At 35.4% G+C, this 27,917-nt stretch overlaps 1 protein-coding gene across 1 annotated transcript in view; it reads right to left on the bottom strand.

Annotated features, from left to right (window-relative positions):
• The window catches only part of Rps6ka3 (ribosomal protein S6 kinase A3), an 82,641-nt gene that overhangs the window by 30,243 nt on the left and 24,481 nt on the right, over nt 1–27,917 (bottom strand). The window contains exons 5-12 of the mRNA XM_031370118.1: nt 21,933–22,049; nt 15,571–15,652; nt 8,373–8,453; nt 7,560–7,639; nt 6,909–7,015; nt 4,575–4,612; nt 4,242–4,384; nt 3,111–3,181 (exon numbers count right to left, since the gene is read on the bottom strand). Coding sequence (XP_031225978.1) covers nt 3,111–3,181; nt 4,242–4,384; nt 4,575–4,612; nt 6,909–7,015; nt 7,560–7,639; nt 8,373–8,453; nt 15,571–15,652; nt 21,933–22,049 — 719 coding nt within the window. The remainder of the gene's footprint in view (nt 1–3,110; nt 3,182–4,241; nt 4,385–4,574; nt 4,613–6,908; nt 7,016–7,559; nt 7,640–8,372; nt 8,454–15,570; nt 15,653–21,932; nt 22,050–27,917) is intronic.

The following is a 27,917-nucleotide window of genomic DNA, read 5'->3' as shown; positions in this document are numbered from 1 at the left end:
AAAAAAAAAAAAAAAGAAAAGAAAAGAAAAGAAAGAATACTTTGAAGGTAAAAACTAGTTTGAGAGTAGTTGAAGGAAAGGCTGAAGTCAGGGAACTGAATACAGAGAGTTAAGGGAGGGAGAAAAACACATCAGAGATGGAATCCTGGTGAGAAGATAATTTAAGGGGTGGTTAGAAAAAGAGCATTTTGAATATTAAAAATAATACACATTGGGAGGAAAGTTCAGAGTTAGGGCATATGTTAGCATGTACAGGGCCCTAGGTTCAATTCCAGCACCAAGAACCAACCAACCAACCAACCATCCATCCAACCAGCCAACCAACCAACCAACCAACCAACCAACCAATCAACCAACCACAACTGGTTAATCATGCTGCTTATTTGATGAAGAAAAGTTCATTGTTTTATGAAATACCAGCCAATAAGTTGAGGAAAAACAGTAATAGAAGAATCACCTGTTAGAATCTTTAAAAGATTTTTAAAGTAATGACTATTAACAGATTATAGATACATCTGTTACATAGTAACATCATGTTACATAGTAACATCAGACAATGTTCAGACAATATTTGACAGGAAACTATCATGGTGGGCTCAGCTGGAATCAAAGCGAGACAATTACATATTATAAGGCCTCTGACTTAATGAAATAGGGAGTATATATTATACGCCATCAAATAATAGTATCAAGAAGTTTGGATACTCAAGTATGATGGTACATACTTAATACTTTTACAGGCTGAGGCAGGAGGATTTGAAAGTATCTAGGATACTTAGCATTAAGTTTCAGATCAGTCTGGACTACACAGTGAGACTGTCAGAACTACAAAACCAATCAAATTACATCACAAAAACAAGAATTTAAGCAAAAACTAGGAAAAAGAAATTGGCACAGCTCTCAAAGTAGACTAATTGTTATATAACCAAGGTAATTAAGGAATCACAGAACTGGTTTTAAATCCACTCAATTATCAATGACAATTTGCCTGGAAAACTTCCATGTCAACTGATTGATCATTGTTATCTCTGAAAATTAGCAAATCAGGAACAGCCTCATTCATACAAACACACCTGAAGTCCCAACTGATTGGCAGTCCTACCAAAGTAATTACACTCTTTTATATGATGCGATGCCAAGCCACTTTTGGATGAGAAAACCTATTAATACTTGAATCCTACCATTCCCAAAAAACATGTATAAGAATAGCTGGGTATGGTGGCACATGCTTATATTCCCAACATTCAGGAGGCTGAAGACAGAGAATAAAATTTGATCCAGTCTGAGCTACATAATGAGACATTTTCTAGCTTAAAATAACACACACACACCACACCACCACCAAAAACCCAAAACCAAAACAAAAACAGAGCAAAAGAACAACAGTTAGAGAGATAAGACAAACAGATGAGAGTAGGAAATAACTAACAAGACAGCTAGTGTGTGTGTGTGAGTGTACCTGCTAACAGTGTTAAACACTCCTTGGAGAAACTTTCCTTAATTCTCTCTTGTAAAATACCTCCTTATTTTTCCTTCATACTGGTCACTAACAAAAAGTAAGTCCACCCTAAGATAATATCCCACAGCAGCTAACATTATCTTTACTTAAGCATCAATTCTATACTTCCTCCACAAGAACAGAAGGTCTGTGAGACACTGAAGATCTTTTCAGTATTGTTCATTCTACATTCCCACTACTGTAGCAAGTACTCTGTAACTTGTTGAATTCATATGAGTGAAGAAAAGGATTGACTTCTGACAACCGGTCATGATTTAGCCACTAGAAGGGCAATCACAATCAAATGAAAAACAGTTTTAGTCAAGTGCTAGCTATGAACAAATAGGCTGTGGAGTAAATAAGCTTTAGAATGGTAACAAAAATCAACGACTACACTAAAGGAGGCTTTGTTGAAAGGATGAAAGAAGAAGCAGTAAGTGGAAAGGAAAGCCAGGTCAAAGAAAAAGGCTTGGCTTTTTTATTAAACACTAGAGAGTGCTAGTTGAAACTACAGGGTAGGCAATGAAATTTTGATAGAGTTCAGTGAACATTTATTTAGTAATATGTATTATGTACTTTTTAACCTTTTTATATGTAATATGTACTTTTTAACCTTTTTATTGTGCAGAATACCATGCCAAAAACCTGTCAAAGCAAACAAATGCTCATCCAAAGTACACAGCTCAATAAATAGCTGTTGGGCCAAGAATGATAGCATTACCAGAAAATATCATCTAACAGAATCACCTTTTTCTTATTTTGTCTCTACTTTTACCATCTGATTATAGACGTTAAAATATGCTTTACTTTTGCTACTTTGTAAGTTTTATAAATAGTATCACAGAATTGATTCTTTTGGTTCTAAGCCTTATTTCTTGAACGTAATTGTGGCATGTCCATTTTCTTTGCTATATGGCATACTATGCTCACATAAAGGCCTGAACCTGCTTTTATGACTCCTGAGTCAAGACTTGTTTTAGTCAGGCATAGTGGTACATGTATGTAGATCTCAGTGCTGAGGAGAAGATCGAACAATCATGAATTCATGACTAGACTGGGCTGCACAGTGACTCTGTCTCAAAATACAAACAAAACCCAATCATTTTATATTTGTATAATATTAGATAAAGAAATACAACACAGAGGAATGAAATAGAGACTCAACTATATGAGTATTATTACAATCTACTCTCTTATTACTACTACAGTGTCCACTATCACCAATAACATTGTTCTGAACATCTTTACACTTAAAGATCTTTACATTTCTTGAGTACACTGTCACATAAACATTAAGTATATGCCTAGGAGTAGGGTAAACAAAGACATGTATATATGTAGTTATCTTTAGTTTGGAGCATTTATTTTTTTAAAGATTTACTTATTTATTTATTTAGTTAGTTAATGTGAGTACATCGCTGTCTTTAGACACACCAGAAAAGAGCATCAGATCCTATTACAGATGGTTGTGAGTCACCATGTGGTTGCTGGGAATTGAACTCAGGACATCCAGAAGAGCAGTCAGTACTCTTTAACCCCTGAGCCATCTCTCCAGCCCCCTGAAGCATTTATTTTAAAACCTCACCAAAACACATTCATTGGGAGTACTTACTTAAGAATCATAGTCATTGTTTCTTTACGATCCTTTCCTTGGAAAGGTAGTGTACCAGTGAGCATTTCAAACTACAGAAAGGTAAAACAGATATTAGCCAAGAAGTATAATCTTTCAAGACCAGAGGTTAAAAGTGCTATATATAAAGACATTTTCTCCTTTCTTTTATTTAAAACTGCATAAAATCATTCTATTAGAGTATTACTGAATAGGCAAACTATATCACAATAGATTAGTTTTTGTTTTTATTTTTGAAAAAGATTTATTTACTTATTATATATAAGTACATTGCAGCTGTCTTTAGACACACCAGAAGAGGGCATCAAATCTCATTACAGATGGTTGTGAGCTACCATGTGGTTGCTAGGATTTGAACTCAGGACCTCTAGAAGAACAGTCAGTGCTTTTAACCACTGAGCCATCTCTCCAGCCCTAAATATAGTTTTTAAAATAAACATTAAGTTTCTACTGAGCTTTTTGATAGTTCACAAAATATAAATAACTATACAATTCTGCAGAAATCAACCATATTTTAAATGGCATTTGAAAATGTAAATATGTGACTAGTCTAAAAGACTTCAATTTCTGATTAAGCTTTAAGAGGGGATATTATTAACAGACTTCTCTAAGAGGCTTTTACAAGGAATAAACATTATTTTTTTTTCTAGAAAGGGTTTCTCTGTGTAAGGATAAACATTATTAATGCCTTCAGGTTTGTCTAACCTAATGATACTGTAACACAGAGTTGTCATTTATAAAGCTCATGCTTTGAGAACTACAAAATCAAGTCAATTAGGTACACCCCCAAACCCGATTCGCCTAATGTTTTAGGTAAGTTTATAATTTTGTATTGGGCTGTATTCATACACATTCTGGAGTACATGCAGCCCATGGACTGCAAGTTGGACACATATGTAAAAAAAAAAAAAATCAAAGGAAATCTATTTTGGAGCAACCAATAGGTTCCCTAGTCCTACCCTTCAGGCAATCATTTGATTTGCTTACTTAGTATTTATAATAGAAAATACTGAAAATTGAAGTACTCGTTTTCCCTCATAATATGCCCTGGTAAAGCTCACTTAAAAAATAAAGTAATTTTCACCCCCTAAAATTCCAAAATTCAAATCTTACCATCAATACACCAAAAGACCACCAGTCAGCACTCTGAGTATGACCTCTACGATTAACTACTTCTGGAGCCATGTATTCCACAGTGCCACAAAAAGAATAAGCCTTCTTCTCGTGGTCAATAGATTCCTTACTTAAGCCAAAATCTGCCAAAATCAATTTTGAATTCATAAATATCCAAAGTATTTTACATAAAATTTAAACTCTGAATTCTAATACTTATTTATATTTAGAAATATTAACTTAAAATTTAATAGTTGCTACTCAAAACTTTTATCATAATCAACCTTAAAGGAAATACAGGAGAGAATATTTTAATAAAATGAGGATTTTTACCAGTTAACTTGATGTGACCTTCTTCATCAAGAAGTATGCTGCAAGAAAACAAAGTCAGAAAATGTCTTTAAAGCACTCTACACAGAGATGTACAGAAGCTGAACAGGAAATTACTCAACTGTTAGCTGACCATATATATTCACTCTGAATGGTTGCTTCTGGCCATGAGTTAAACAAGCTATACTTTTTCAATGTGCTTTAATGCTTTTCTACCTAAATCTTCTTTTTTTTTAAATAAATAAATGTAATTTTTTAAGATTTATTTATTGTTATATGTAAATACACTGCAGCTGTCTTCAGATATTCCAGAAAAGGGCATTAGATCTCATTACAGATGGTTGTGACCCACCATGTGGTTGCTGGGATTTGAACTTAGCACCTTCAGAAGAGCAGTCAGTGCTCTTACCAGCTGAGCCATCTCTCCAGTCCTACCTAAATCTTCTTATCCATACATACTAGAAATGAAGTACCTATTCAATCTAAACTCTCTTTTTTTCAGACAATATCAATTATCTTACTTGTGCTCAAAGTCTTCCTCCTGCTTCAACCTTCCAAGCGCTGGGACTACAGATTTATTTATTTTATTATTTTATGTATATGAACATTTTGCTTGCATCTATGCATATGCACCATGTACATGCTTGGTGCACATGGAGACTAGAAGAGTCCACTGGATTTCCTGGAACTGGAGTTACAGATGGTTGTGAGCCTCCGTATGAGTGCTGAGAATCAAATCCAGGTCCTCTATAAGAGCTACAAGTACTTTTAACTGCTGAGCCAATTCTCCAGCCAAAGATGCTTATATTTTTTGAGATGGGTCTTGGCTATGTCATACAGGCAGGTCATGAACACCTGGACTCAGGTGATCTTCTCACCTTATCTTCTGAGTACTAGGTCTACAGGTATGTGCTTGGCTAACTTATATAGTTATAATGGATGAATTAAATGACATGTGGCTCTCACTTCAATAAAGTTATTTAAAATCATTCTTTATATATTGGAAAAAGAAAAACAAAACAACTCCTGTATGCATATTATATGAAATATCAGCTTCTTGATGAATGCCACTGTAAGAGCTGTGGAAAGTTTGCTAAATTCACATTTATAAATTGAAAACTTAAGAATATAATTTCTTTCTTTTTCCTTTTCTTTTTATTTGAGACAGAGGTCTCTCTATGTAGTCCTGGTTGTCCCAGAGCTTTCTATGTAGATCAGGCTGTCCCCAGAGATCCAGCTAGTTCTGTCTCCCAAGTGCTAGGAATAAAGGTATGCATCACCAGGCCTGGCTAAGAGGAAAATTTCAATAAGCAGCATTTTCGAGAAAGGGTTAGCTTTATATCATTCTTTACAGAGCTAAGTAAAAGAAAGAAACAGTACAATTAGAAGAAAAATATTATCCTGAGATTGGGAAAAACTCTTCTACTAATAAGTCTTGAGAGAAACTACAAAAGACTAGTTGGCCCAATGAGAAAAAAAATGTGTCTAGATTAAAACAATGTAAATACATTTATAATAAAAAGTTGTAATATATATGAAACAATTAAAGTTCTTTTTTTGCCTTTTTGTGATAAGGATCTCAATACATTTCTAGGATGGCATCAGATCTGTGCTCAAGTAATCCTCCTGCCTCAGTTTTCCCAAGAGATGTGACTATGTGAATGTTCAACTGTTCCTGGATAAATGGCTAGAATTCTTAGTTTTGGGCTGGCAACATGACTCAGTGGGTAAAGGTACTTGCCACCAATCTGATATCAATCCCCAGGAAAACTGACTGTTGTTGGTTGCCCTCTGATTTCCACATGTACACCACTGTGTATGTGCATGTCCACACAAAATAAAGAATTGGAGGTATTTTTTTAATTTGTAAACTTCTCTTTTAAGTCAATGGGAAAAATGACATTCAAAAACAAAGTTGAAGCCATGAATAGAAAAGCCATAAATACAAACTGCCACCCCATAGACCTTAACCTCATTAAAAATCAAGGAATGTAATGAAAATCAGGAAAGCTGGGCAGTGATAGTGCACTCTTTTAATCCCAGCACCCAGGAGGCAGAGATAGGCAGAGCTCTGAGTTCGAGGCCAGCCTGGTCTACATAGTGAGTTCCAGGACAGCCAGGGGTACATAGATGGACCTTGTCTCAAAACAAATGAACAAACAAACAAACAAAGTAAATGAAAATAGGTTAATAGTGTTGAGTAAATAGTTTAAAAGTTTAAGATCATATAATGTTAGCAGACATGTGAAGTATAGCACTATAATGAAGTTACTACATTTTATGACCTATTTTACAACTGTATCACATTCAATTCAACTTAATAGCATGGCTCCTTACTTTTCTGGTTTTAAGTCTCTATAGATTATTCCCAGGCTATGCAGATGGTCTAAAGCAAGTGCAAGTTCAGCCAAGTAGAATTTGACATCTTCCTCTGTGAACATCACCTAAAACAAAATAATATTTCTAACTTTATTTTCTTTTTATGTCTATGATTTTTATGTAAGGTTCTACATAAGACTTTAACTATTCAAACCATTTGTAAATATGTTAATCAGATATAGATTTAGTTACAATTTACTCATAAAAGAAATTTGCAAAATGATTTAATCAGTCAAGTATAGTCATAAGCTAAATGTTAAGTATGCCCTGTAGTAGAAATATAATTTTAGCCTATTAACATTTTAGAAATGAAAAATGAACTAGAGAATAAATGCTGAATTGATAGTACTAATGATTAAGGACAGTTATTGCTCTATTAGCAATTCCAAAAAAACGTGAAAGCAGCAGAGTTAAGGTAAGTTTTTCATGTAAAGCGCTGCTTTCAGTATAAATTCACGAGATAGGGAAACATTTTTTTCTGACTCAGTTTCCTGAATGACAGAATTCTGTACTATAAGAGAAATTATGATACACGCAATACTGAAATAAAATTTTAATTGAAATAGAATGAGTAGAAATAAAATTAAAGAATAGACATTAATTATATACCTCTTTGGATAAGCGTGTAAACAAATCTCCTCCCCTGAGAAAATCCAAAATAAGATACAGCTTCCCTTCAGTTTGAAAAGCTGAATGAAGAAACAAAATGTCTGTTTAAACCATTGTAGTTTACTTTTGTAGCTTATATTAAGTCAATTCATTCACAAATATATATACATATATATATACATATATATATATATACATATATATGTAATGTATATATATATATTGGTTTTTGAGACAGGGTTTCCCTGTTTAGCCCTGGAACTCACTCTGTAGACCAGGCTGGCCTCGAACTCAGAAATCCACCTGCCTCTGCCTCCCAAGTGCTGGGATTAAAGGCGTGCGCCACCACCACCCGGCTAGACAGTTTCTTAATATGGACCAAAGACTTCTACAGGCAAGAGTCTCTCAAGAATGCTACCATTTAAAAGACATTATCAGTAAGAAAAACTCACAGAAAGATTTTCTTTTCTTTTTTTTTTATTAATTGTCTTATTTATTCAGAAAGATTTCTTTAGCCATGATCTAAAATACAAAACTATGCCACAGCATGGATTGGTTATATCCAATCACATAGTCTATGGATTCTATGCTTTTACACACTGAGAAGTAGCACTTCACTTTCAGAGAAAAAGAAAGGCAGGTGGTTGAAGTTTTAGGATGCTGATACTGGCCTCTTTCTTGTCTTCACTTTGGGCCAACACAAATGGAATATAAAATGCTGCTGCAGTGTTATATCTATATTTTAGTATATCTGAATATACTCAGAGGGTGAAAGAATCAAGGGAAAGGGATGAGAGGTGGTTCAGAACTTACCGTAATGCAATTTGACAATGAAAGGATGATTGACTTCTACCAAGATATCACGTTCCATTTTTGTCCGAACACGGTCTCGAACTATAAAAGATTGCACACGTGATACAATATAAGTATTTTTAAAGATAATATTAAAACAAATTATTTTTAGATCCCATTTTAAATTTAAATTTTCTTATGTGCTTAAAACATGAATTTTTATTGCTGTTGAATTTTTAAAATCTTTAAAAATAACTTTTACTATATTACATAATCAAAAGTAACTGTATTTAAAAACTCTATGCTTTAAGTTAAAAATATATAAGATATATTAGGTATTGGGTTTAGAAACAGTTTAGTGGGAGTTGTAGAAAATGGTAACAAGCATGAGAGTTCTTTAAAATAAGGCATTTCATGAACTATTAAAACAAAAACCTGAGATAGGTTTCAATACTTTTACTAACCCTATCACCTCAATAAATGTTCATCAAGTCTCTATAAAATGTAGCAGACTTTGTAAAAGATTGAGGAAATGTGGCAGATATGATAAAGGATATATATATAGAGGTCTATTTTGAGGGAGGGAGAAAAAAGGGAGGAAAGGTAGATTGGAAATGTTGTACAGGTGAAAGCCCAAAGGTTTTTATTCTTTTTAATTAGAAAGATATGGATTTAAATTTGTATAATCATGAGTAGGTTACTTATGTAAACTCTCGGGAACATCAGTTACCTTTCAGTTATAAAGTTGGGTAATTTGACTGTATTGTTGAATTTGTGATCACTTGGATAAAGTTAATAACCAAAGCCTACTGTGTAAGAGGTATTTAAGTAGTGGATACTACCACTATTATATCAAAAAGCAGGAGTGTGAATATGATTAAGGAGAAGTTTCCCGCTGGCATTAGAGCAAGAAGTACATCAAAGGGCTCAGAATATAGAGGAGGGGTGAGAATTTAGTAAATGATTGGAAAACATTCTGAAAGTCAGATATAATGGCATGTGTCTGCAATCACAGTATTTCAGAGGTGGAGGCAGAAGCATTAGGTGTTCAAAGCTATTCTCAGCTCTGTGGTGAGTTTGAGTCTAACCTATGTTACACCAGATTCTTGTCTCAAAAAAATAAAACAAACAAACAAAAAACCAAACAACCAAAACAACAACAAAACCTTTTAACATTTATGTTAGTGATTAAGACAAAAAAGAAAGATGGGGTGGAGGAGACAATGTGAAACTTAAGTTAGTTTTATTCTCAATTTAAGGGAACCAGAGATATTTAAAAAAACAAAACAAAACAAAACAAAACAATAAGACTCCTGGGGAAAAAGCAAACAAGTAAGAGCCAGTGAGAGATGGCTTAGTAGGTAAAGGTGCTTACTGCTAAGCCCGATAACCTTGCTTTGATCACTGGAAACCACACAGTGGATGGAGAGAACCAACTCTAGCAAGCTGTCCTCTGATTTCCTCACTTGATCCCTGGGCAAGCCCCATCACACACATGAAATAAACATGTAATAATATGTAATAATAAGAATAATAACAACAACAACAACGACAACATCCACTGCTTTCTCCATACTATCTTCCACCCAACTGAAATTAATGAGTCAAGAATAGGAATCAATTCTTCTTGTTGGCTATGCAGCTCTGCCTTTTAATTGAAACATTCAGCTAATGTATCAAATTAATTATCAATCTGTGATTTCATTATATTGTCATCTTTATTGTATCTAACAGGCCATGTTTATTTTTATGTGAATGAATCTTATCATAATGGTTGGCTGATAATTCTGTTTTATCCTGGTCTAAGTCTTTTTTCCTTAATTTTAGTTAACTATATCATTTGTGATTAGTTCCCATTAAAGTTGAATTCTAAAATTCTAGCTCTTAAGAGTTCACGAAGTTCAGTCATCATTTAAATACCACTCCTTTGCCTAAAACACACAGCAACATATCCATTGTATGTACCCTTTCCATCTTCAACAATGAGAAGCTTTTTGTTTTCTTCCTTTTTAGTCAAGGTCTTAGTATGTAGTCTGTGGTAGCCTTAAACTGGAGATACTTTCCTCTACCTCCTGAGTTCTGGAATTACAGGAAGGCACCACCATGCTCAACAAAAGAAGACTCATTTAGAAATGAAGAACTACAGCTTAGTAGCTTTGAGTTACCTTGGTCATGGAGATAGCTTTCTATACGTCATTAACACATTTCTTTGTTTTGTCAGACAGAACTATAATAATTCTAACCTGGTCCCCTTTCTTTATATGTAAAAAAGTCATCCTATAATCTAGAATGTTGGTTACTCACATTTCATTTAAAAATTTTAAATATTTTTTTTTACTTATCTGTGGTGTGTATGTGTCTATATACATGTGTGTCCTGGAGCTGGAGTTATAAGAGGTTATGAACTGCCAGACATGGGTGCTGGGAACCAAACCCCAGTCCTCTGCAAGAGGAGTGAGCACTCTATGGCTGAACCATCTCTGTAGCCCCAGGATTTATTTTTTATTATTATATATTCATTGTATAAAATAGTGCGTTTCCTTATGACATTTTATACATGTAGCATATTTTTATTATACTCATTACTCTATTACCCTCTTTTGTCCGCTCCTCTCTCAACCTCTTCCCGAATAGTCTCCAGAATACATAGTATTTTTTAATCAGATAACTTCTAAAGTGTTAATGCATATTTGATGGCAAAGTGAGATTTCTCTAATAGTTATTAGATTTCAATCTCTTTGAGTTGAATATGAGTGAATAAAAAATGCTGTTTGTATTTCTAGGACTATCTATCTATCTATCTATCTATCTATCTATCTATCTATATTAAACTGTTTTAAGTAATGATGCATAAAGTCTTTTAGGCTGACAGTCCAATCTAATTCCCCATTAAATTGATCTAATGTCATTAACTTCTAGTTGATCCCACTCAGTGTATTAGTAGAAACTTTGAAATGGAAAGAGACTTCTGGAATGCATGAGATACTTATTCCTAGAGCCCCACCAAAAGGACATTAATAGAAAAATAATAGTAGCAAGCTCTTAGATATAAGGTCTACATTTTGAGACTCTTCATGGTTGCCTATCATCATTGAAATACCAACCATATAGATACAGATTTATGAAAAAATCCAATTTATACATTAGGCCCAGTAAAATAAAATAAAATAAAATAAAAACAAATAATAAACTTCTTTGAGTGTGTTCTCATGTCAACTTTTCACTTAAAAGAAGTACTTTATGGATTCTCTTTGGCATGTCTGAATTACCAACTTCATTAATTTTGTGTTTTAGAACAATTATTAACATAAGTTTTGCTTGAAATTTCCTAGAAAACAAGATAAAATTAAATATCAAAACAAAGCAAAAGCCAAAATCCCAGAAAGGATAAAATTAATAAAACTTAGAAAACCATCCAGAAAGCACAACATACTCAAAGACTATGTGTTACAAAATAAAGAATACATAACAAAAAACTTCCACAAAACCAGAATATATGAGTTCCTAGTTTCAAAGGAAACACCCCACATACGGTATGATGAAATTTTACATTACACATTGAAAGATACTACTCAATAAATTTCAAGACACAAGGATAGAGAAGATTTTTACCTATAGATTTCTGGAGAGGAAAAGTTGCTTGCATACAAAGAACTGTAAAGCATTTTATATGTATGAGTGGTTTGCCTGTATGCCCATGTCCCACACTTATGCAGTTCTTGTGGAGGCCAGAAGAGGTCAGTCGAATCCCGTGGAACTAGAGTAACAAACAGTTGAGCTGCCTTGTGGATATTAGGAAATGAACCTAGCTATTCTGGAAGAGCAGCAAGTGCTCAAGATCATTTATTTTAATCATCTCTTCTATTAACATGATATGTCAATTTTCCAAACATTCCTGTTTTTCAATATATATAACTATAAATATTTCTGTGAATATTTTCAAGTACAGGAACTCATTTTGTGATGCTATTTCCTCAGGTTAATTTAGCAGCATTAATAACTTTGCACTATTGCAAAGCTGCTTTCTAATGGTGCTATCATATGAAATAATGCATTATTATTTGGTATGCATTTAAATATGCATATTATTTAATATGCATTTCTATTTTAAGCCACTAAGTCATTTCCTCAAAGATTTAAAAAATATTATTTGATTGTTTTTTAATGTGTATGGGTCTTCTGCCTGCTTATATGTCTCTGCATAACTTGCGTGTGTTTAGTGCCCACAAAGGTCAGAAGAGGTCAGCAGACCCTCTGGGACTGGAGTTACAGATGGTTGTGAGCCACCATGTTAGGTGCTGCAAATTGAACCTGGGTTCTCTGGAAGAGGAGACAGCATGTTTAACCACTGAACCCTCTTCTCTCCAGCCCCTCCTTAAAAGATTTGTATTCTTTAGCAACTTTTACTCAAAGTCCTTTACTTAGGTTGTAATAGTATGTCTTATCAATGAACTTTACCATTAGTTTTACATTTACTAATTGCAATTGTACTGCAAGAGATTTCCTTTTTTCATTAATTTACGGATTCTTCTTTATTAAACTATTACTATTATTATTGTAGTAGTCAAACTATCCCAGATTTAGCAAGTAGGAGCACCTTAGACAACTCTGTATATGTATTTTTTTTCTGTGTATGAGTGTGTATATATGATGTGTATGTGGTGTATGCACATATATATGTATGGGTATGTGTATATGTGCGCACGCATGTTTGTAGGCCAGAGGAGGATGTCAGGTGTCCTGCTCTACCACTCTCTGCCTTATTACCTTAAAATGGGAACTCTCACTGAATCTATAGCTAGAGAACTCCAGATATTCTCCACTCTCTGCAGCAAACTGCTGAGGTTAAAGGCATGCATGTGGTCACACAAGGCTTTTGTGTTGGTGCTGGGATCCCAACTTGGGTCCTTACACTTTCCCAGTAAGTGCTTACAAACTAATCCATCACCCCAGTACCTCAACTTCATACATTAATACAATATTTGAGGTCCAACATTTTTCTGTTCCACATTCAAACTATTTTACATTATATGAAAGGTCAATTAAAAATATTTATGTGCAGCCAGGCAGTGGTGGCACATGCCTTTAATCCCAGCACTTGGGAGGCAGAGGCAGGCGGATTTCTGAGTTCGAGGCCGGCCTGGTCTACAGAGTGAGTTCCAGGACAGCCAGGGCTACACAGAGAAACCCTGTCTCAGAAAACCAAAAAAAAAAAAAAAAAAAATTTATGTGCACAGTAAAATTTTGTATGTATGTCTGGGTACCACCTGTGTGCCTGATATCTGAGGAGACTAGAAAGGGTAACTCCCTAGGACTGGAGTTACAACTACTTGTGAGCCACCATGCGGGCGATGGGAATAGAACCCAGATCCTCAGCAAGGTTGGCTACTACTCTTAACCACTGAGTCCTCTCTGCAGTCCCTAAAATTTTTTATTGTCAATTTGCTTGTTGAGATTTGTACATCTCCTTCTGGTATTTTTATATTAAATAATTATGAAATTTAGACAGGGTTAAGTCTGTTATGGTCTAAGATTTAGAATCTAGACTAATGGTTTTTCAAATATTTAAAAATAACTTGTGAAACCATTATTTCCATTTCCCATTGTTATACTTACTGGCTTTAGCATATAGAATACCAGGTACTCAATATTTGTGAAAGATACAATAAATTTAATATATATTTTAGTATTTATATTTGCATTATTTTTCCAAATTATCACTGCTGTATATAAGCCTGGATATTGGATTCCTTTCTCATTTTTCTTTCCCAAAATATTCTTCAAGGTGTGTTTTTCAAGCAAAAGCTTTGCATCATTTTGTAAAGTTTTAAGTACAAATCAACTGGAATCTGGGTGCTGAGCTAATTAATTAGAAAGATAAAGGGGGTATAAGATCAATAGCTTTCTCTCATAGAACTTGGGTATTTATTTCTTTTTTAAGTACCTTACATTTCCAGTTTTGTAATTTCCTTCAAATATTACATACAACATAAATCTTGTTAACTATATGAACAAGAATCTTCTCTTGCTTTTGTGAACCGCCTGCCAGAGTTCCACTTATGTGAATTCATGACATGGGATTCAGGAGCATAAAGTTTCAAAGGCAGGAAATAAAAGGATGCTTCAGGGACCCCAATGGAGGAGTTATGGGAAGGACTGAAGGAGCTGAAGGGGCCCTGTTATGCATTAATGGGAGGGGAGGCCCTTGGTCCTGTGAAGGCTCGATAGATGTCCCAGTGTAGGGGAACTGAGGGCGGGGAGGTGGGAGAACATCCTCACTGAAGCAGGAGGAGGGGGGATGGGATAGAGGGTTTCTGGGGCGGGGACCGGGAAAGGGGATAACATTTGAAATGTAAATAAGTAAAATATCCAAGGAAAAAAAGTTAGGAGGCTGAAAATTTGGTTACCTAGTTCTAGCAAGAATCAAGTAAGTGGTAATGTCACAGAAGTAAAGTATATATAGGGCAGAAAATGTATTCAGGAAAAAGAACAAGAAAATGAAAGCAAAAGAAAATTATTTCTTCTAGAACATAGTGAAATTTCTTGGCATCATATCTACACTGAATGACTGAGAACACCAGAAATAATAAATGATCAATACAGATATTTTCTTGTGTATTTTAATGCTTTATGAATTACATGTATAGAGAACCCCCCTGGCATTAGGAATCAACACTTCAACTATTTAGAAACTAGAGATGTAGCAAAGTAAGCAGTACTAGTAAATAAAAGGAAGATTTTAGTATTGAAAATCTATGGGTATCTCTTTGAAATGTCTCTTTATCTACCAGACTCATGTCTTACATTACAGTTTTTAAAAAAATCAGAGTCAGAAACTTGTTTGGAGACTAGAGGTCAGGATGACAAAATACTAAAATATTAAGCCTATTTTGCATCTAGGTAATTAGTACGTTTTCCAAAAATATCAACTAATTATTTGAAAATTAATCAAATGCAGTTTCAATCTTTTCAACTTCTACTTGCCTACAGCCCAAGAAGAATTCATAGTCTTTCCTTTCTAACATGACAAGTCCTGCTCTTAACAGTAATATGATTCTTAGTCCAGTAGGAAAAAGTCACTAAAAGCCAGTCTATATTTAAAGTGTTAACAAGAGCCAATTCAGAACGTTAGTAAGTAGCCTCAGGGTCACATGAGCTCTACGGAGCCCTTCCAGTTTGTTTAGGTTATATGATCATGGCAAATAGCAGCAGCACTTACCTTTCAGTGTGGCCTTCTTTAATACCTTCATGGCATAAAGCTGTCTAGCATCAGAGCCTGAAATTTTTTTAACTAAGAAAACCTATATTTAAATGACAGAAAGTAAACAGTACAAAGAATTACAAACCAGATGCCTTTATTATAGCCAAAACCCATTCATATATTTACACACACATACATATATAATCTACTATATTATAGATTTACTTTGTCCAAAATATTTAAGCTTCAAGCGGTAGTTATAGATTGATATTTCAATGTAAGTAGATAATTCTTTTTCATTTTATTGTTTGCTAGATTCCAAGGAGCATGTAATATATAGAATAAGACAAATAACAACTATGAATATAGCAGCTAAAGAATAACTCCATACATTCAAAGTATACCATAGGAAATGTTGGCTCTGCTTTATCAAAACAAAATTCTTCTGAGTCTCTCAATTTTTCTGGGTGCTAGGGTTGTAACTTAAGGTCTCATTCAAACTAGGCAAACACTCTCCTACTGAGCTATAGCTCCAGTCCCACATCACAAGTTCTTGCTTCTTTAGTATTTTAAAAAAATCATATTCACCTTCTCCATTACCTTCTTGCCATCATCTCCCTCCTAAGTTGTCTATTTTGATGTCTTTTAATGGTAAGTTTGATTAAATATTTGACTAATGAGTTTAATTAGGGCTGCTCATGGGAACACGGACAAGTTGCCAATGGCTATGCTACTAAAAATTTGCCTCACTTCCTGAGCAAACATCAACTGTCTATGAATCCTCAGGGAGGGGTGGGTTCTTCTGAATTGTCCCTATCAAAATTCTTACACTGGGGCATCTTGTGACAAACTTCTGTTGACACAATTATTCACAGATGAAGAGTCTTTTTTTGTGTATGAAAAGTATACACACATCTATGTCACTGCTAGAGAAAGAGTAATTTAAAACATTGCTAATGAAGAAAGAGTACTAGTCAAATATTTAATGAAACACTAACTTTTTACTTTTTAACCAGCAAATCATCATATACATCAAAATATGAAGAACAAGGCCTAGGATCATTATTTAGCATCTTCAATTTCTGAATATTTGAAGATATTTTGTAAAGATGTGTAGGGTTTAAGCAAAATAAATAAAATGTGCTTTAAATAGCTCATAGTTATTCTGTAATACAGTTGATACAAACACTATCAACACATCATATTCATTTTAACTATTACATTCTCGACTTTTTCCACTATGCATTAAAGAGACCTGCAAAATAGACCTGAAATATAGTGTGTGTGTGTTTGTGTGTACATGTAGTATATGATAGAGAAAGACCATAAACAGAAAGCTGAGTGTTCTATCATTCTCCACCTAATTCCTTTGAGACCAAAGCCAGCAAGCCATACTGACTTTCTGTTTCTGCCCTTCACAATGCTATGGTCACAGATGCACAGGGCCACACTGGGTTTTTTACCTTGGTGCTTTGGATTTGAACTGTGGGCCTCAATGCCTGTGTAGCAAGTGCTATTACTGAGTCATCTCTCCAGCTTCTGAACCTGAATTTTAACCTATTTCCTCTAGCTATTCAAGAGTCAAGCAGTGCTCCTCTTTTTGTTTTGTTTTGCTTTTTGAGATCATATTCTGTTTTGGGTCTTATTCTGTATAACCCCAGCTGGTGTGGAACTCAGAATAATGTGCTAGCCTCAGCTTCCCAACTGCTGGGAATTCTAGATGTGAGCCGCCACCATGCCTGACTAAAAGCAGTGTTCTTGAGCTGCTACAGGTGGGAAGAAGAGAAGAAAAGCATCACATCTGACACTGGACCCCCCGAGGCAGAATGTGCTCTCTTGTACTGTGTTCTCTCTGCCAGCACTAAGCCCCACCTAACAGCTCTTTTAGTCAACTATGGGGAGCCAATCTAGGAGGAGAAAAGTATTTTTTAATAAGGGTGGTTCTAAGGTACACTGCTGTTCAAATGTTAAAGGCAACCAGATATTAGTAATAACTATGAATAAAAATATGTTCTAGTTGTGTAAACTTAATTAGGAGACTGCCCTATCAGTGTCCTTATTCTATTCTAAAAGGAAAATTTATACGGCTTCTAAACTTGTTGCAGTTCTTTGAAAGTACCTTCTTAACTACTTTTAGCACTTCTGAACTTGCACAGTGCCTTCAAAAGCATCTGCAGTGCAGTATGACAATCTGGGGAAATAGGCCTACTAATCAATGCCAGTTTATAGCTGCCCAAATCTGGGCTTAGAGAAGTCAAACCATTTGGCTGGCATCACAGTGGAACAAGATCCAGGTCAGATATCCAGTTCTGGGTACCTGCTCAAGGAATTCTTTAATTGTTTCCTTAAGCCAGAGAGCCTCCAAGCTCAGTGAGAGCAGCAGGAGTCCTCACTTGCCCACGCAGCTATTATAGGCTCTGACAGGTCATCCTGTTTCCTTGGTTTACACTGGCCTTTAAGGATGAGTAAGAAAGAAGACACCCTACTTTAATGTTTGCTATTTATAGTGAGGCATTTAAAATACTTTTACAGAAATAAAGGGAGAAGCATTCGAATTCCTTGGAACTTAAATATCGTGTTCCCTGAAACCTAATGTATAAAACTAAACTCATTTATTTGGTTTGTTGAACAGTATGGCAATATGGTTAATGCCAGATATTATGTGTCTGGCCTTCTATCATTTAATTCTCACCATAATCCTGTGAGGTCAGCACTATGACTCAGTAATGTTTTTCAGAATTAGATGTTAGGCATCGAGCTACTCATGGAACCTCTAGGCTAGTGGGAGAGATATCCAATGAGCAATTTTGCAAATGAGTAAATGCAACTGCAGTAAATGTCAAAAAGTAGAGGTATATAATGTTCTTAGAGGGTGTCACAAGGGAGAATGACAGGTAGGGTGACAGGGAAGTCTTCTCTAAGATCATAGGCTCAAGAGCCTATCAGGTGAAGAAAGCTTAGGCCCAAACTAAAGGCCAGCGGGGTCAGAACACAGCTGAAAAGTATAAAAACTGGTGTTTTAGAGGTGGCTAGGGGTCAGACTTAGGAGCTCCACTGCAATTTTAAGAAATTGGCTTTATCATAAAAACAAAGGAAGGCAGCTGAGGAGTTAAGGGGGGTACAATATTAGTTTATGCTAGTTCTAATGTACATAACTGAGGTTAAAAAGTTTTTGGAAGATACTCTTACAATACTTTGACTAGACTGGGGAAAGGTAGAGGCTGCATATGCTAGAGTGGTGGCAATGGAGGATAGGATCGTATGACTCCAAAATTATTTACTAAATCAACAGGATATGGTGACAAATCATATTGGCTGGGGTGGTGTATGACATGGCAGGGATTGGCGGTGGAGAAGGAAAGGGAGGAAGGAGCAGACTTGAGATGATGTTAAGAATGCTTCTTTGGTTTCTGGTTTGTTTAACTGGCTGCCATTCATAGTGACAGAGAAAAACTGAACTAGGATAGGTTTAGGGGTAGGAAAGATTATGAGTTTGGTCTTAGACATGCCAAGCAGGAAATAAAAAGTCTTTGAGACATGCATAAATGGAGGTGAGGAGTAGCTATGGAAAGAATTCAGAGCTTGGAGAAAAAACTTAGATTGTAAATATAACTTTGTGATGTCAGTAGCATGTGAGTTACAATTAATACAGGAGCATGGAGAAAAACAATTAGTGAGTAGTACGAAGAGATGGCAGTTTAGAATCCAACAGCAGTGAACTGCTGTATCTAATGACTTGCTAGAACAGGGAAACAGGTCTTCAAGAGATTAAGTAACATAGTGATAAGTAGAAGAAAAAGTGAGTTCAGTCTGGCTGACCTAGGGTTTAAACTTATAACATTATATTCTGCTGTCTATTGAGTCTATATTTATATTAAAAGTATGCTCTATGTTTAAAAGTGGTTAAACAGGGCTGGAGAGATGGCTCAGGGGGTAAGAGCACTGGCTGCTCTTCCCAAGGTCCTGAGTTCAAATCCCAGCAACCACATGGTGGGTCACAACCATCTCGCAAAAAGAGATCTGACGCCCTCTTCTGGTGAGTCTGAAGACAGCGACAGTATACCCACATACATGAAATAAATAAATAGACATTAAAAAAAAAGTGCTTAAACAACCATAACAAATTATCTGTGTTAGCAAATAGCTACTAAACAGCTTTAATAAAATAGAGAGAAATCTGCTAATGACATTTTGATGCTTACAGACCATAACATCTTCCAACATTTTATTAAGAGAGAGGTGTTAAGGAAGGATTGCACTGTCAAAGTTGTGTACAATCTCAGAATATATATATATATTTTCCTGCTGAGACTCTGTCTAGAAAAATCAAGTGGTAGCATCGTGGGAAAGGGAGGCTGGAGCATCGTTGTGAGTTCAAGGCTAGGGTGGGCTAGAGGGAGACCCTGTCTTAAAACAATAATCACAACAATAAAAAAAGGGAGGAGACTATATAAAGGGGATGGCTTGCGACTTTTTTTGGGGGGGTGGGGGGTTCAAGTCAAGGTTTCTCTCTGTATAGCCCCAGCTGTCCTGGAACTTACTCTGTAGAACAGGCTGGCCTCGAACTCAGAAATCTACCTGCCTCTGCCTCCCAAGTGCTGGGATTAAAGGTGTATGCCACCACCGCCCGGCAGCTTGTGACTTTTAATTATTTAAAAAACAAGAGAGCTGGGAATGCAGTTTAGCAATAGTGTGCTTGCACGTCATACCCTGAAGCCCTAAGGTGAACCTCCCTATCAGACACAAAACAAAACCAACCAACCTTTCCATATACATACCCCAGTGGGGTGACAAGAACAGGACAGTCTTAAAAGATAAAATGAGTATGAACATTGCCAATTTACTAAGGTTTTTACTGCAGTTCTGAATAATTCTATTCATCTTTTCTATACTAAGTAAAAAATATAAAAGAAAATGTTGCTGGTAAAAATACTGGTAGCATTTCATAAAATACTTGTTTTCCAACATGATAAAACATCCATGAATCCTAAAAACTCTTCTCCTTTTTGAGAAAGGTTCTCACTCTAGTCTAAGTTGGCCTTGGATTCACTATATAGCCTAGGCTACCTTCAAACACATGCCAATCATCCTATTTCATCCTCCTAGTTGCTGGGATTACCAACCCCCTTTTAAATTTGAACATCTTTTAAATTTGGATTCAGTCCCTTTTAACTTTTAAGATAGGGTCTTATGCAGCTTAGGTTGGCCTCAAATTCTCTACCATTCTTCTGCCTCTACCTTTTGAGTGCTGGGATTATAAACTCATGACATCAGGTCCCGTTTTCCTTGTAACTTTTTTTTTTTTTTTTGACATAGTTTCACTATATAGTCCTGGCTGTCCTGGAAGTTGCTATGTAGATCAGGCTGCTCCTGAACTCACAGAGATCCTCATACCTGAATACTAGGATTAAAGGCATGTGCCATTATGCCAGGCCTTTTTTATAACTTTTAAATCTAAATCTTATGAGCTATCTCTTTCTTTAGGATACATATGTATATTCTGTTATTTATAAAATATTTATTTTCATTTTAAATTTATATTAATCTATGTCTACAGCTGTGAACGTTTCCACAGAGGAGAGAAGAGGGTGTCTGAGTACTTGAAGTTAGTTGGAGTTACAGGTAGTTGTGAGCTGTCCGATGAGTGTGCCGGGAACCAAACCTGGTCAAGATACATTCTCACAGAAAACACTCTGATCCTCTGGCTCTTACAATCTTTAACCACACTCTTCCAAAATACTCCCTGAGCCTTAGGCTAGGGAATGTTTTGTAAATGTAAATTGGAATACATCTCTACACTACTCTACATTTTTATTGGTTGTGATATTCTCTATTCTTTTACAAAGAGAAGTTTCCTAGATGAGGGGTTTGGATTACACTATCTGTGAGGACAGCAGACATTCTTAATGACTGAATCATCTCTCCAGACCCATCTTGTATATTTTAATGGATACATAACTATTTATGGGGTATAATGTAGCAATTTGATAAATCTATGCAATGTATAATGACCACAACTGAGTAATTAGTATTTTTGTATCTTTACATGCCTGTAATTCTCAGGACTTGGGAGACTGAAGCAGGAAGATTGTATGTTCAAGACCTGCCTGGGCTACACAATAAGATCTTATGCTCCTCGAATGTTAACTTTTTGTGCTGAGAAGCTTCAACTCTCTTCTAATAAAATATATAATGAATTATTGTTAGCTCTAGTCATGCTACTATGCTATAGAACATGAGATTCTATTTCTTCTATGTATCTAATGTTGGTACTCATTAGCTATCATCCCTCTATCCCTAGCCTTGTGTGATTAGCACTCTACTTTATACTTTTATGGAATTTCTATAAACTTTGTTTATAACAAACAACTATGACTTACCTTTCCAAATGATCCCTGCCCTAATACTTTTAAAAGCTCAAACTGGGAAGGATCTGCCTTTTCATGTCCTTCCTTCACATGATGTGTGATTGCAATTTCTTTGATACTGCCTTCTTCCTGTTAAGGTAAATATCAAGAGACAACACATTATTAGCCAGAATGACTCTCATTAGGAACCAAATAATCTTAATATAGCATATAAGAATCTCTTGAATTAATACACAAAACTACTCTTTGCTGACTTATCAAGTAAATAGAAAATATACAAGTTATACTTTCAAGTTAAATGTTAGAGAATATTAGGCCATATCAACTTCTATATGATATTAGCACTAATTATTTGCAAGTCTTCATTCTTTCTATAGGAGATAATTAGGATAGTTTTGAACAAAAGTGTGTGAGAACATTTGAAAATACCAGATTACTGAGTACTGTACTGTGTCTGGCATCTGACTATATCAGGTGGAACAAATGCTATATGTTAAAGACGTGTTTGTTGGGGAGAGGGACTGAAAACTGTTCTGGGGTAAACATGGTTCTATCCTTCACACAGCTGTCTAAGAAAGCATATTGAGGAAGAATGGGAAACTAGAGTTAAGTTTTAGGTTTGAAATACCTAAGTTACTTCCCGTCCTCAAAGGAGAGAAAGGGCTATTAACTATGGTCAGAAAAAGATTTAATATTTGGATATATGGATTAAACATGGAGGTGACTGTTTTATACAATAAAACTGAAAATTCTTTGGGCCTAGGGAGGAAGGACATTTTGAGATAGTGTCTTATTATGTAGATCAGGCTGGCCTCCAATTCATAGGCAATCCCTTTGCCTTAGTTTTTCTAGTGCTAGGATTACAGGTGTGCAATACCACATTCAGTTTTAAAAAGGATCTTTAAAGCCCAACATGGATACTAGAAAATATATAACATATACATTGAATTTCAATTACCTATTTGTGTAGAGATGAACAAATGAATCAATAAAATACTGTGTGTTATAGACAAAAACAGCAACAAAAAATATCAACAAAACCAGAAGTACAAGTCTATTAAATAAATATTGTCATTTCCATTCTATTGACTATAAATGAGGCTTTTTCTACATGTATAAGTACTGGCAGAAGAATCTAAAAGTGTTATATAAATACTTTTGTCTTTGGAGCTAGGGTCTCACTATGTAATCCAGGCTAGACTCAAACTCAGGGTCTTACTGATCCTCAGCTCCCAGAGGACTAAGATTAGAGGCATGTGCCACTATATCTGGTCTCATTATTTTTAGGATTATAGTATTTTATTCAAAGGTTTCATTAGCATTTTCTCATATATACTTAAAAGGCTGGCAATAAGCTCAGTGGTAGAATACTTGCTTAACATGTGGGAGGCCCCAAGTTCAACCCCAGTACCATAAAAAGTTGACTAACCAATAAACTACCAATCAAGAATAGTACTGATAATTTAAGTAGAGATTTCTCAAAAAAAAAAAAAAACCCAAAACCAACAAAACAACAACAAAACAAAAAACTACATCAAGAGACCCAAATGTAGTTTCGGGAACTGTTCAGCAAAATGAAAAAGAAGCTCCATGGATAGGCTATATAGGAATATATCCCTTTCCATTTTTCTTTCTAAGGCAGAGGCAGTGTACAGTTGATAGGCTAGCCTACTATTTGGCAGCTTAGTCATTTTGGACTGTCTTAGAATTCTAGAAACAATAACATTTTCCCCAATATTTTCATGTATTTTGTAAACTTCCAGCATTATTTAATTCTCATGACAATGCTCTATGTCAAGTGTTTGAGCTGAATTAATGTAGCAGATTCTTAGGTGTTACCCTCTTTCTGAGCAGTTACAGTAAGAAAAGCAGGAAGAGAATGACCAAATTAAAAGAAAAAAAAAAACTTTCCAAAGAAAAATGAGTAAGATGGAGTGATAAATAAGATCTAGATAAAATTACAGAAAGTATTTATTTTTATCTTGCATCAAACATGCATTAGGTGTTTTCCCACCTCATATATTACATTTATGTTTCATGACAAACTGACTTTTTCAAATAATGTTTTTGAGGGCTGATAATAATACAGAGTAAATTCTATGATCAGGCAAAATCATTTCAGAATTCATGTGTTTCCCATCCTCTGACTCCATTCACCATGAGAAATTTAGCATATCTTTTAAAGGCAAACTGCTTTGAATACTCTGCAGTCTAAAGTTTAAAGAGATTAATGAGAGCTACAGAGCACAGTCAATACGTACGCTGCAGACTCAGGACTCAATTCTAGTTTTCTAACTTCCAAACAAGGCCTGTACACTGATACTCCTCTAAGACTGGTGGATGTTCTTGGTGGTTTTCCACCTAAGAATAATGACAGACTTATGCCCCTAGGCTTTGAGGTCTTTGTTTTTGAAACAAGTATCACTATCAATTTAAGCTGTCTTTGAACTTGCCTCAGCCTCCTAAATTCTGCATTTATCGGCATAAGCCATTATGCTTGGCTTTAGTCATCTATGTCTTGCTTCACTTAGTTGCACATCCCTAACAACAAAATTATAATCATTGAACCAGTATTTATATGTTTATCAATTCATAAATTATACACACATAAAAGAAGTTCTCTTTCTTCTCCATACCCAAAGTGCCATCACATTGCATTTTAAAGACTAATAAGGGAATGTAAAAGTTGACTCATGGAGCCAAGTTCGCTGGTTAGATTCTAGAATGTATCAGTTAGTTTCTATAGATTCTATAGAATCATTTATGTCCTTAGATGATATGGCCATAAAGAACTATATTCTATAATAGCATATATTTTATAATTTTTTTTCTTGGGTAAGCGGCATGTGATTTAATTCTGTTACAATATTTTTGCATCTTATAATCCACAACAAATACCTACTGCAATGCCTTTCAAAAGGATGTAACATAAACAAAGAGGAAGTATTTAGCAGACTGCAGCAAGCAAACAGGATCAAGGATAACTGTTACATTGTAGGCTACAATCAGGGAATGGATCTCAGAATAAACAGCAGTTACTATTCTCATCTTTGATGGTTACCCTTCCTTTCCTCTCAGATCAATTAAATCGCTAAAAATGCAGGGTCCCTTTGATCTCTTCAGTTAATAAATATATACTGAAATGTCAGCTACATATCAAGTAGAGTGCTTGCAAGACCTTTCAGCCTTACTTCTTCCATTGCCAATAGTATCATGCAGATGTAACCTTTTACTCTTTCATGTAAAAAAAATGAGTATGATTATGCATAATACCTCATCTTGCCTGTGTCTAGTTCATTTTTTTGATACATTTTCTGAAAAGCATTCAGCTCCAGTTATATGACCAGGTTGCTCAAACACCTCTCCAAGCTTCCCCAAATTCATGCACTGCTTTATCTTAACATTTGAGGTACTTTGCAATATGACTTCAATCTATTTCTTTATTCTACAATAGTCTTTTGTGAGCCTGAAATACTTAGTTTTCTCTTTTTAAGATTTTTGGATATATGCATGTGACACTCTGCATGTGAAAGAGCAAGAGAGTAGGTGCTCCTGGAGTTTCCAGATCTGGAGCACATGATGTGGGTACTGAGAATCAAAGCCAATCCTCACCGAGAACAGTAAGCACTTTTAACTTCTGAGCTATTTTCTCTAGACCAAGATCTATTTCTTTATTCCCTAAATTTTTTATTTCTAAATCAAAGTAATACATGCACATGGGGAACAAATCAGATAGTGGCAGAACAGCTTAGAGTGGAAAGTTTTCACTGTTACCTAGGTTTTCATGTTTATTTATATATGAGACACAGTCCTCCTTTGTAGCCCTGGCTGGCCTGTAACTCACTATATAGATCAGGCTGGCCCAAAGTCGAGATCTGCCTGCCTCTGTATTTTCAGTCAGGGTATTAAAGGTATGTGCCACCATGCATTGCTCAACACAGGTTTTAAAAGCAATTAGTTTTGCACTTCCTTTGATAATTTAAGCTCAAGACATCCAATGTCTTAAAAATAAGATAAAGCTCACTTACATCCCTTCCTTCTTTAACCACCTTCTTTTGTACTGTTTCATCATTTGATTACGTTTACATAAACCCTTTTATTTTCCTGTTTTTGAATATAGTCTTAACTCCTCACTTTGTGAAAGTCAATAGTGCCCACATATTTTTTCTGTGACTTTCCCCCACCTATTGGTAGCTATGTTTTTACATTGTTGAGCCCATTAAGAAAACTTAGTGCAGCAGGAAAGGGATATGTGTGTGCATGTGTGTGTGTGTGTGTGTGTGTGTACGTGCGCGCGTGCATGTGAGTGTGTATGACTCTTGTATATTTGTATGCTGAGAGGACCACCAATGTTCTGTTTTCTGTTTTGCAATTTAACAAGCACTCTTTATAGCCTGGCCCTAACTGTTAGATTCCTATACAACAGCATTGGCATCACGAGTACATACTAGGCAATATAGTAGATTTTCTTTCATATAAGCCCTTAACAGTGATTACAAAGCCAATCCAAGGGGACTTCTTCACAGAGTCAATCTACTGTTTTTTTTTTTTTAATGTTTATTTATTTATTTCATGTATGTGGGTACACCGTCGTTGTCTTCAGACGCACCAGAAGAGGGCATCAGATCTCTTTTTACGGATGGTTGTGAGCCACCATGTGGTTGCTGGAACTTGAACTCAGGACCTTCAGAAGCAGTCAGTGTTCTTACTCACTGAGCCATTTCTCTGGCCTCCAATCTACTGTTTTTTTATGTCTCCCTCTTTTAAGGTTATCCCCTATAATTTCCTATGAGAGATTAAATGAAAGAAAGCTTTTTTTTTTTTTTCCCGGATTTCTAAGACAAGGTCTTCCTATGTAGCCCAGGCTGGTCTCAAAGTCAAAATTCTACTTCAGCCTCCTGAGTGTTTATAAGTGTATAGTTATGCCCTGCTTGGAGACAATTTTCTGGACTGAATAAATCTTGTCTTTATTTTGTCTTCATATTTGTAAAGTTTGGCTTGGTGTCAAATTTCAGGCTGAAAATAATTTTGTCTTAGAAATTTGATGAAACTTGCCCATAGCCTTCTAGCAACTGTGTTGCTTACAATATGGGTGATGCTAGCCTAGTCAAACTTTGCAGATGACCTTTTAAAATCACTTTTTACATACAATATATTTTTGATATATTTCCCTTCCCTCAACTCTTTCAGCTTCCTTCCACCTCCCTACCCACCCAACTTCATTTTGTCTCTTGCTCAAAAAAAAAAAAAAAAAAAACAAAAAAAAAAAAAAAAAAAAAAAAAAAAAACCAACAAAAAGACTTAAAATGAAAAAAGCAAAGGTCAAGACCAATCAACCAAAAACCACCAACAAGACAAAATAAAATAGAAAAATGAAACAAAAAGTACACATTTAAAAGCATGGAGTTTGTGTTAGCCAACCATTCCTAGGCCTTGGACCTACACTGGAGTGTGGTGATGTACCTGGTGACACTCCATTGGAGAAAACTGATTCTCTTTTTCCCAGCAGGTATTAATTATGGAAAGCTTCTTGGTTAGGGGTGAAAATTTGGTGAGTCTACTTCTCTGTGCTGGTTTTAAAAAAAATTATTTTCTGTGTGTAAGTGTTTTCTCTCCATGTATGTCTATGCACCATGGGTACATGCACAGAGGCCAGAAGAGGGTGTGTGATGTCATGGAACAGATGTCGAGAAGGTGCTATGTGGTTGCTGGGAATCAAACTTGAGTCCTCTGGAAAAGCAGTAAGTACTCCCAATCACAGAACCGTCTCTCCAGCCTTAGATGGCCTTCAATATTTAACACTTATGTGTGGTGTGTGTGTGACAACATGCAGAACAGAGGGTAACTCTGTGAAGTAGGCTATCGCTTTCTACCGTGTGGGTCTCTAGGACTGAACTCATGCACCCAATACCGGCAGCAAATGCCTTTATACACCTTACCCACTCAGGCATCTTGCTGGCCTTTATTTATTTACCCTTTTTTTTTTTTTTTTTTTTT

Source organism: Mastomys coucha, chromosome X (assembly GCF_008632895.1).
Source record: "Mastomys coucha isolate ucsf_1 chromosome X, UCSF_Mcou_1, whole genome shotgun sequence".
Classification (NCBI taxonomy): domain Eukaryota; kingdom Metazoa; phylum Chordata; class Mammalia; order Rodentia; family Muridae; genus Mastomys; species Mastomys coucha.
This window is presented reverse-complemented; position numbering and strand designations above follow the sequence as displayed.